At 44.0% G+C, this 12,095-nt stretch overlaps 1 protein-coding gene across 1 annotated transcript in view; it reads right to left on the reverse strand.

The window, feature by feature from the left end:
• The window catches only part of LOC112988789 (neural-cadherin-like), a 72,722-nt gene extending 61,198 nt beyond the window's left edge, over window positions 1–11,524 (reverse strand). Inside the window, exon 1 of the mRNA XM_064519638.1 lies at window positions 10,489–11,524. Within this exon, the coding sequence (XP_064375708.1) occupies window positions 10,489–11,524 (1,036 nt within the window). The remainder of the gene's footprint in view (window positions 1–10,488) is intronic.
• Window positions 11,525–12,095: the final 571 nt, after the last annotated feature.

The following is a 12,095-nucleotide window of genomic DNA, read 5'->3' on the forward strand; positions in this document are numbered from 1 at the left end:
CAAATTAATAAACCTTCTCATTTCATACAGCAACTGGGGGGAGGGAGCCCTCCCCCATGCACCTGTACTATTAAGCCAGGGGAGGGGAAGGAAAGACTGGGGCGAAAGGATGAGAGGGCTTTTAATACTTAATCATTCAACAATGCTAACAACAACTTTTGAATGTAGTACTGGTTAAACCAGGCCTGGAAAAATCATACATGCTGAAATAGTTTGATTGCGAATTTAAATATTGTAGGTTAGAGTAGCCTCTAAACCCATCTCTTTTCACCATGTCAAATTATAAAAGATGCTGTCTATCTGTGAAATCCAACATATTTTCAGACTTCTGATTTCATTAGGATTACATGACAATCTCTTCTCTCAAAAATCAAATGGATGCTTCTGTAAGCCAAAACTTGAAAATCAAATACTTGTATTTATTACATATGTAAGCTTCTCTGCATCAATATAATTGATAAAATTGACAGTGCCAGATATTCCAATTTAAAAAAAATTGACAATACAGAATATTTGAGTGAACACGTCTCTGCAATTGTAGAAAATATTCTACATTCCTTGACTTTACTAAGGGAAGTAGTATTGTATTATTATGATTAAACAATAATGGGTGAGAAGCTAGGCTGCTCCTGGCATTTTTAGGTCATTTCAATTCATTTACAAAAGGAGATTATGAAAGTGTTAAAAGTCTTACAAGTCTTTAGGTCAACACTGCTGTTACATTCTAGTCTACATCAGAAGTGCAATCTATGAGCAATTAGGCATTCAAGGTAGTACTGATTTTTTGCTTTTGAAGTTCATTTGACTTATAAGATACTTGCCTTAGATACACAAATGCATTTGAAAACAAGGTTTTGTTAATTGTTTGGGTTTGTGCGAAGAAAATATTTGGTTTTGGTTGAAGGGGTATTGCTGTTTTGAGGGAAATTCGCAAATATACTGAACTCTTAATACTACACTCATAATATTTCTTCATGTAAAATACTTACGATTTCAAGTTTGGAAAGATACATTTTCAGAAAAACTGTTAATGTCCTAAGCCTCTAGCTGCAATCAGGAGAGCTATCTGTTCCTATTTCCATAATACAACATGAGATAAAAGCTACTGGTTATTGTACCCGATCTCTCCATATACCCTTCAAAAAAATAGAACAATCATGCAGAAACACTACTCTACTGTCATTTCTGGGAATTCATGAGGTATATGATGGGCTTCTTTTAAGTACAGTAGTTTGCTCATTCATAAAACATAAACCTTCTAAAGAGATAACTTTGATGGGCACATTCCCTCCTATCTGTGCCTTATCTTGCTTGTAGATAGAATTATGACAGTCTGTCATGTCTCTGCTCCTTACCCTCATCTAGCTTTTAAAATAAAAGTTAAAGCACATAAAATGAACCTGAAAACAGAAGTAAAGAAAACATCAAAGGAGCTAAATGATCATGGCAGGGTGGATCTTAATATAAATCACCAATTAAAATAGAGTAGAGAGATAACCATGCTATCAGAGACTTCCCAGTGCAGCATCCATCCACCGAGACTGGCAGACAGAAAAAGCAAGCTGGCCTAGATGTGAAATAAATGACTGCATGTTAATAATCGCAACAGACGTCTTCATGTAACAGATCATGTGTCTTAATAAATGATGATCGATTGCCAAAAAGCATTATCATAATGAGAGAACTTTTATCAGTTAAACAGGTAGCAAGGTAGCAGCTACAGTTCCAGTCTAAGAGGGAAACTTTTCTTGAAATTTTCCTTAGAATTCCTTGGAGTAATCTGGTTTATTTTTCTGCAGCCCATCATGTATAAGAAAAGGCCTCCACAATACAGCTTGCTGTACTACTTTATATCCTTATGCACAGAAAATCGTTTAAACTAGCATTATTTGGACTGCAAACCCACGCACATGAAAGACAGGACACCATGATTAATTCTAATTTTCCAGAAAAGGCAAATGAAAAAGAGAAACCTTGTCATGGCACATCACATATTGAAACTTATGTGCATCATCAGTAAGCTGAACCCTACTCATACCACAGATAACTCTGTCACTAGAGGTAAGAAAAAGCAATAAAGTGGTATCTCTAAGCACACTGTTATTAGAGGGAGAAAGAACCCTTTGCTGTAAGATCTGCAAGTATTTGTTTGCAGCAGGGAATAGTGGGACTCAGGAAGTGGGGTTTCCATTTCAAACTGCGATGAGGAGCTAGCCTTATATACAAAGCCTTCCCATTGAATACCAACCCTCTTCTGGTCTATTGCCCTCAAACTGCCTTTGTCCCAAAGCTGGCACTTCCTTATCCCTAACTTGTCCCGGTCCCATTCTCCTCCTCTCCCACCAAATTTCCCACTCTGTTCTGATGTTCCCTCATATCTCAGTCCCAAAATACCCTTGACAATCTATTGCAAGTACCACTTTCCTACACCCCAAAACCAAACCCAACCAGCCGCAGTTCCCCTCTCTATCTGATCTGTCATCTCATCCATGTCCTGTACCGCAGGCTTCACATGGATTCCTTGCGATAACCTCCAATGTCGCTGCTCCCCCTAATTCACTTTCTTCTTGCAGATGCTTTTCCAAACTCCACCCCTAAAAGAGAACTAGGAATGTTGAACTTGCTCATCATTCAGGTGTGCATCTTACAGCAGACCTTGCAATTCCAAAAAACAGTGACAAACCTGGAATAGTGAAATACTTCTGTGCCATATGACACAGCATAATGTGATTACAATAGTTGTTACTGTTCTCAAAGGGTTGTATCCCAGGATGCATCTTCAAATAGTCAAACCAAGGACACATCAATTGACCAGCTTTCTCAACTCTAATACTTTTATATGCAATTCTGATTTAAAGAAGTAGAAGATCTTCATAGGCATAAGATTAATCACCTAAGGCAATCAAATTTCCTAACTTAGGGCATTATCTTCTCTTTTATCGAAATAAGGAAAAACAGATTGGGTTAATGTTTGAAATGTTGTATATTATTAACTGAATAAAAAGAAAACAGCCTTCCAAATACTAAATTTAACCCAACACACCATTTGTCATTCTCAGTGAGAGAAAGGACAAGGACAGCTCTGCACAGCAGAGCACTATGTTGAGATTTCTATGATTTTGGTATGAGCTAGGGTGAGAGTTGCATGTGGGATAGCTGTAGCATGGGGCTCTGACAACCCCCCCTAGGAACAGGGGCAAGTCTGCACCACAGTCTGGATGTACCAACAAGGCTTGATGCTGTCTTTGGGACTTAGGTGCACTGCTTCTCTGTGCTGTGTAGACACAACCGAAATGGTCCAAAGCAGACTGTGGAAGGCTGGTTCCAGTTTTAGGGGAAAAAAAATGTTATTAGGCAAAAGGGTTCAGTGTGGCACTTACTCAGAGCCCTTCAGGCAAGATCTCAGGTTCCAAAACTCATAATCTATAAAGCATTTTGAATTAGAAGAAAAATTTGCCATGGGATAAAAGTCTCAGCAATGGCTTCTATTTTATTCTACAACTTGAACTCAAATGTACCAAAAATGTTTAAAGATACTCTATTTACAAATTTGGAGACTACACTTAGGAGACTAACTGAAAAAAAGAGAAGTTAAGAAAAACTGAAATAAAACTGTTTCATAATCAAATGAAGAGTAACATAATTGCCACGTCAGTCACAGAATCAACATTCAATTGGAAATGTCATAAACCAGCTTTAAGAAAGATTCCATCCGTATGTTCCACAATTTACTACTTCTATCAGATTAACAGATTTGTACTGAAACTCAGTTAGATCTTTAAAAAAGCTGATTTCTTTTGTGGAAATTAAATGTTTGAGATAAAAAACAGCCAGAAGATCTAAATAGCTTTGGTGCTAAAGTCCAGGAGTCTCACAAAGATGATCTTAATCTGACTGCTTGCAGTAGAAAGCATGTAGCATCAAAGTGTTCACTGAATAAATATCAAGATGGTTCTTTGAAAGCTTCCCAAGATACTCCTTCCTACAACAGTAAGTAGCATTCCAAAATTGTAAACAGCCACAGTCATTCTGAATGCACACAGAATGTGTTTTCTTTCAACTTAATAGCATAAGAATCATTGCAGTTTCAAGAAATACATCTGCTTGATAACAGGTGATGACTTCAACTTAAGCCCAGCTTGATTCACAACTGTTAAAATGACTGTAATTCATTAAGGGGTAATAAAAGTCATAAAAGACAAAACATCAGTCAGAAGCTACTTAATTCTTTGGGAGGAACCACAAAGAATCAACGTAGCTAGTAAGTGGCCAAGGTCTCGGAAAAAACTGAAACAGATGATCCTTGGCTTATAATAATGAAAACCTTCAAAGTTTAATATACATATCACTAAAACTCTTGGCATCCCCACTCTATATGTCAATTTAAACGCAACGAATACACTTAAAATGTAAGTGACTACTGTGAACTATTTGGAAGGCATGTCAAACATCACCCTTAGTAAATCCTCTGATAAGAAGAAATGAACCAGAGGAGATTACACAGCTAATGCCCATGGATGAAGCCAGGTCATAAGAGCTTGAAATGACAGAAGATTAAAGAGAGAGAGGATCTTTCAAGCACTTCCCCCAAGCATTAATGGAGTAACAATGGCTCCCTCTTAAATTAAATGTTAGCTTTATGTTAAAATATTCACATGCATGACAATCTAAGATATTTTAACTTCTATTCACCGAGAAAAACTTTTAAAATAGTACCATACTTTTGGAAAGAATAAATAAATGTTGTGTCCCAATAAATGAGATATATCTGAAATGCTACAGAAAACATGAGCATAACCATCACTTATTCTAGGCTAGGTTAGCTGAAGAATCTAGGTTAGCTGAAGAATCTAGCTCAGGGTTGGGTCACTGGTGGGGATCACTAGAAGAATTTGCTCATCATGGACAATGTGCCAAAAAATGTATTCATAAATTTAAGCCCCTAAATTTAGCAATTCTGTTTAACATCTGGTTGCTCCAACATACAAATTTTTCCTGGTGTTTCCCTTGGATTTTATTTTTTGGTCAACACATTTGTAAGTTATGAAAAATGTAAATACTGTTGGGCCATTATTTCAGTTTCAAATTAGTGGTTTCAGTTCTCTTAAGATTAAATTTTCTTCCTAGTGCCTAGGCAAAGTAACTTAAGCCCTCTAGGTATTCAGGGAAGAAAGAATATTTTACACAAAAGCATGCATGCTGTGGCTGAAGTTGCAAAATTCAACTGCCAAAGGGCAGCAAGAGTGGGCTGCTTCACAGGGAAGGCAAGACAGGAGCCAAGCGGGACAGCAAGGCAGGCAGAGATGTCACTGTCACCAACGCACAGTACCTGAGAAAGAAGACAGCGTAGGTCCAGTGACGTTAACCAAGTTCACCCAACAGTCCAACGATCATCAGACAAATTTGCAGCAAGGAAGGTCTGAGGTCGAGCTGTGAAGCCAAGGCAAGGCCAGGCAAGGACAGGGTGAGCAAGGTACTCGGCCAGATATGGGCACACCTGCAGTGTAGCTGAGGCAAGGATCTCAGCTTAAATACAGCTTCTGAGACATGGGGCAGAGGCCACAGACAAGGCTCCTCACAACCGACTGTCCAAGCTGAGGTTACCTGGCTGCGCTGTATCAGAGCTGGCCTCAGACACAGGCAGTCACACCTGGGGAGCAGGGTTAAGAGGCTGCAGGGCCTGTTGGTGCACTCAAGGACCTGACCTCAATCACACCCATGTGTCAGCCCTATTCTGAAAGGCAAGAGCTGACTGATTATGAAAGCTAGTAATCTCTACTCATCTGTTATCTCTTCTCTGTTTCCAATTTTGTTACTATATTAGATCATCAGGCCTTAAAACTGACTTTTGCTTGCTTTTAAACCTTTCTGCTGAAAATTCATTCAGGCAACTCACTTGAAGTTATACTACAAAACAAAACAGTACCTCGTTTCTCTTGTTCAGGGTCTGGAAATACTACCCTTCCACAAGCACAGCAGAACTCACACCATGAAGAACAGACTATGCACAATATGTCCAGATTTCCTTGTCACTGTCTTCTAGTCTCTATTGCTTCCAGAAAACATTTAAGCTATATTAAAACAAAGTCTATAAACTATCAAACATGAAAAGTGAACAAAAAAAACCCTATAATGTGGGTTTTTCTTCATGGTTTGCAGTTAATTTTATTGTAACATTAAAATACACAATAGAAATATTATATTTATTATTTCAAAGAATTAGATTTCCCCACTGAGTTTACTACATGAAATTAAGAGGTAAGCTGGAGAAACCAGAATAGTACTGTTAGTTGACTGACAGATGGACCTAATTACCAGTTTTGATTGTTTTGGTAAGAGGCAAAGAATATGCTACAGTTTATACTATAAAACACTGGTGTCTAAATTTTGAGGGCCAGTGGACCACTATAAACATAAAATTTCTTGCTGACTGCCATGTGCCTGTATTAATCAAAAGCACCAATTGCTTTGTTCCAAAGGCCATTGACTTTGGAGCCCTCCAGGGACCCACACAGAAGTTTCAGACTATCATTAGAAATAGACACACAAATAAAACATGAAGCTACCATGAAAGCCTTCTTGCCATATTTCATACAACAGACTCTCAGAAGATCTGGAAATTATAAATGAAATTAAATATCGTAGCTATATTAGGCAGATGACTGGAATTTATCTTTTAAATACTCTGAACAGGGGGCTGGACTGTTTTGTTGGGGGGAGCGTTGGACTGTGACAACCTCCAGAGGTCCCTTCCAACCTTAACTACGCTGTGATACTTCATCTTAGTAACAAAGGTAATTTAAGAAAAGTAAAAAGCTTTACCCTCAGTTTTGGCTGAAATTTATGGAGCAAGAGTAATATCTGGAAAACACTTTGTTATTTTCACTTCTTCCCTCTTCTTTAAAGCATACTCTGAAATGAAGACAGTCTCTGATGCCCAGCTGAGCAGCTTGGAGTTTTATTCTCTCTCCCCAACTCCAAAACTATTATTAAATACGTGCTTTAAACAAGAACATTCTGTTTTGCTACAACGCATAGTCTTATCAATGCCAGCATGGCGTATATGCCTGGGGTTTGTTTAGTTTTTACATGCACATCATTCTAAAACATGCACTTAGAGCTGTGATTTCTACCCAGTTGTGTTACTTCATTTATTTGTCATAAAGAGGCAAATCAAAACTTCCAGGAAAACATTTTAAAAAAATGAACTGGTTGATTTTAGAATTATTATTTGAAACTGTATTTCCTATGCTCACAGTTAGTAATCAATTCTCACAGCACTTCTTAGGATTGCCTTGGATATACACTGAGAATAGTAACATACAGAAAAGTTCAGATACGTCACTGAAATGTAAAAGATCTTAAACAGATCTATACTACATGGCAACATTCATTCACTCTTATTTAGCTTTCTTACTCAAAAATAATGATTTTCCATGCTGTATGTATAGCTGCAGCCGCAGAATAATATCTGTTTCCATCTGTCAGTTTTAGTTAGACCTGTCACATTACTACACATTTTTGGTGTACATAATGGTATAGTATTCACATACCTTGAAACAACTAATCTTACTACGCTTTTAGGCATTACTTGCTAATATAGATAATGAGGTACACATCACAAATGAATCACAAAAAAAAAGATTGAAAAAATAAGGACAAGGAGAGTAGAATTTATACTCTAAAGCATCTAAAAATCTTTTCTTATCCTTGACAACATTGCCTGAATGAAGAGACTAATGCCAGAATTAATTACTGGTTAGTTTTCAAATCTCAGCTGACAGGCAGCAGGAATTAAGGGGCAGAAACTGAAAAATAAGCTAAAGGAATTAATGCAACTTTATACCACTTGAGCAGAAATCAACATCTGATAACATAAGCTCTAAAACCAGAAAACCCTTACCGCTGGGGTATTTATGGCTATGTACAATGATTCAAATAAGCCGGCACGAATGTGGCAAGCAAAACAAACAAATTGGAGAAACAACCTGAACTGACACTTTTATCACAACAAAACAAAGTGTTACCATCTCCACACTTAAATTCACTTGGAAAATTCACTTCTGCAAAAGCTCCAGAAAAAAGCAGTATTTACAAGCTCTCACATCATCCTCATTTCAGATTAATTAAAACACCTAGTTCTGCCAGCCATCTTCCTCTCTCTCCTGTCCTATCCCTTTACTTATCTCTTCTTATGAGACATGACTTTCTAAGTCTTTTTCAATACCCTTTTTCAAACATTTTAGGTCCTCTAAAATGAAAAATTAAGCACTGTGCAATTCATGAATCTTAAAGGGATCATGTCATTATTAACCTTCACCTAATCAAAAGAAACTAGCACTAATAAAGTTATATTTTTGAACTTAGGCCCCTGTAAACAAAGAAACTTAAAATCACTAGCACCTAATAACCCCCTTTGCCACCCACAATTAATAACTGTCTACCTAGTCTCTGTCAGTCAGAATCTAGTTCTAGATATTCCTTAAAGATTACTATCTGCTTGGTACCACTATCAGCAATACATCGAGGTAGTGGAAAACACACCAAAGCCATTTACTCGAAGTACAAGATGGGTGAAAAAAAGAATCCCTGAAAATAAGTTGAAGTTGGTTAGCTATTTTAACTGGGCTCGCAAACACTGCTTCTGAAGAGGTCTCTGGCATGACAGAGCGACAGGGTTTGTTCCAGGCAATCTCAGACTTTTATATTCAGACTAGATAACAGTAAAAACCATCACACAAGTAAGATCTGTAGCAACCAGGGGCAAGGTTAGCTAGCACTTCTCTACAACATCTTCCTGACACTGATAGAGGGAGCTGTGACATCAAAAAGGGATGAAACTTGAGCTACATGACAGACTGGGTGAAAATCCCAGAAGCACACTCAGATTGACCCAATAGATTCTGTCACAGTCTCTGAGTAATGAGAGCCCCTTTGGCAAACAGCCTTGCTCAGGATTAAGTAATGAAGACGGGACACAGAAAGCATTTGTGTTTTGGAAATTGCTCCATCAGCCTCCAGGTTAGCGGCTGAAGTTCGAGTCAGGGCACTGCACAGAGCCAGTGCGAGCTGACTGGCATCAATATGCCATGCCGCAATGATGGGCACGACGTCAGCCAAGCGAGAACGGGAGAGAAGGCTCCGAGAGCTGTTCCTGAGGACCTGAGCGCTGCGAGTTTGTGATCCAGCCAGTTCACAGGCAGAAGTATCCATGTCAGGGGCACTGCCAGCACTAATTAGGAACGCTGCAGGCACCCTCAGGGGTTTAACAGACACCGAGGAGTAAACTGCCTCGCACTCCTACAGGTTGCCCCTCAGGCAGGAGAGAGAAAAGATGAGGGACAAAATAGCATCAGAAGCTTTTCAGCTCTCCTGTCCGCGCTGCTCTGGGGATAACAGAAGTTACTCTGAGCAGTTACAGTGCTGATAATCTGGCAGTTTTCACAAGCACTAAAAGTCATAACATAACAACCATTCTAAATATTTGCAAGAAGAAATCAAGCCAACCAAATAATTTCTGGTGTAATTTTTTTCCTCAAATACCCGCATTTCTAGATAATCTATTTTTATGTCAGTCATTTTGCATCTTCAGAACATCGTTACAATGACAAGCAATACAAAAAAAAAATTCCCTGAATATTATAAGGGAAAAAATAACAAAAAAGCATGGTGAATGCGCAGAGATATTCACCATCCTATGAATTAAAAAGATGCTTAAACTAAGTTGGATTTTCTTAGCTGAAATAAAAAAAATCAAGAACATTCAAAACTGAAATAAGACTTTTAAAGTAATAGAAGTAATCAACCAGAGATAAAATAAAATAAGCTATTTATTTAATCTGAGAAAGACTCCATGAATATTGGTGTCAATTTAAACCATAATCAAGTAATTTTAATGGTGTGCATTGGACTCTTATGATTAAAAAAACAGCCACAAGGATACGAAGGCACCAGTCTTGCAAAAAAACTCGCCTCATACCCGAGTCAAGCACCCTTAACTTTAATACCGACTCAAACTTCAATGACTTCAGCCACGTGCTTAAAGTTAAGCGTTTGTGCGATCAGGGCCGCGTTAAACATCTTCTGAGGAAACACCGCAGGGGAAAAGGAGCAGCAGAGCTAACATTCTTTGCCTCAACATGTACATAAGCAACACACACACGCTGTTATTATGTAATTATCTACAAGTTTTCCATGCCGCTCATTAACGCCTCCGATAACGTTAATGGCTGTAATAATGGAGCCCCGACACGGAGTGGCCTTGCAGCCGCCCCAGGTGAGCGTTCCCCCGGCAGAGCACAGCGCTGCAGCATCCCCCTTGCCTGCACCGCGCAGCTCCCCGCACCCACGGCGTCCGAGGGCCTCTCTCAGACCACCCAGGCACAGGGCGGCCCCAGGCCCGGCCCCGCAGCCGCCGCAGCCAGACACCCCCCCCCCCCCCCCCCCCGGTGAGACGCCGGCTCTCTCCGCCGGGCCCCCCGCACCTACCTGCGCGCTGGCGGACGCGGACGAGCAGCTCCCAGGCGGCCGCCGCCTCCCGGTCCAGGGCGGCAGCGAGCGTCACGGCGCCGCTCTCCGGGTCCACGCGCAGCGGCGACTGCCCGGCCGCCGGCGGCACCAGCTCGAAGCGGGCGGCGGCGAAGCGGGCGGGCGGCAGCGCGGCCAGGCGGCTCCCCGGGCGCGCGTCCTCGGGCGCCCATACCGACAGCGCCAGGGCGGCGGGGGGCGGCGGCGGCGGGGCGGCGCGGCGGCGGCGGGGCGGCGGCGGCAGCGCCTTGGGCTGCGGCAGCACCTCCAGCTCCAGCGGGGCGCTGAGCAGCGCGGGGCGGCCGCGGTCGCGCGCGAAGAGGCGCAGCGGGATGGGCGCCCGCACGTGCAGCAGCGAGCGCACCAGCACCACGCGCCCGCTGCGCGGCACCACGAAGAAGTGGGCGCTGCGCGGGCGGGCGAAGTAGCGCAGCTCCGCGTTGGCGCCCGCGTCCGCGTCCTCGGCGCGCGCCTGCCACACGGGCGAGCGCAGCGCCAGCGTCTCCTCCACGCGGAGCCGCGTGACGCCCGCCCGCGCCGCCCCCACGAAGCGCGGCGCGTTGTCGTTGGCGTCCAGCACGCGGACGGTGAGGGCGGCCAGCTCGGCGGCGGCGGCGGCGGCGGCGCGGGGCAGGCAGTGCTTGCAGCACAGCCCCAGGCGCAGCGCGTACAGCGCCCGCGCCTCGCGGTCCAGCGGGCGGCGGGTGCGCAGCCACACGCGGCCGCTGCGCGCCTGCAGCGACACCTGGAAGTGCGCCGCGCCCTCGCCCAGCAGCTGCAGCCGCCAGCGGCGCCCCCGCACCTTGGCGCACCAGGGCTCGGGCCCCAGCCGCGTCAGCGGGATGCTCAGCCCGCTCACCCGCGTCCCCGCCGGCCAGTTCTCCGGCACCTGCCCGCGGAACGACGGTCTCCGCCGCGCGGCGCCGCGCGCCGCGGCCAGAGCGCAGCAGAGGAGCAGCAGGCAGCCGGCGAGGCGCCGGGCGCCGGGGACCCCCATGGCGGCAGCCGCGCCGGGCGGACTCCGCGCCGCTGTCGCCGCTCCGCGCCGAGTGCCCGGGCGGGCGCGGCGGGAGCCGCCGCCCGCGGGCGCGGGCTCCGCCGGCCAATGGCCTCGCGAGCCCGCCGCCCCGCCGGCCAATCGCCGAGCGAGCCTGCCGCCCCGCCCCGCCCCCGCGCGGGGGCGGTCCCGCCCCGCGCCCCGGCACCTGCTGCGCCCAGTGGCGGGGGCGGTGCAGCGCGGAGCCTCCGCGCCGCCCCTTCTCCGCACCTCCCGAAAGCGGCCTTCCCGAGCCTCGCGCTCAGGGGTCCCCGCCGGGAAGAGCCCTACCTGCCAGCCCGAACTGCCCTTTGTGCGCAATGCTCTCAGGGTTTGCTGCCCAATACCTCCAGATCTGTAAAGCTAAAACTTAGGTATTCAGGATTTCATTGGTAGAAGCTTTAAACTTAGTTTAACTAGTGAACGTTTCTGGGGATAACCAGGAAGAAACAGGATCCAGCGTTTCTTTAACTCTGGTGTTGGCTTTTTGGCATAGAAGAGAGCAAACCCAAAAAACAATAAAATTAAATTT

The sequence above is a fragment of the Dromaius novaehollandiae genome, chromosome 13 (genome assembly GCF_036370855.1).
Source record: "Dromaius novaehollandiae isolate bDroNov1 chromosome 13, bDroNov1.hap1, whole genome shotgun sequence".
Lineage (NCBI taxonomy): Eukaryota > Metazoa > Chordata > Aves > Casuariiformes > Dromaiidae > Dromaius > Dromaius novaehollandiae.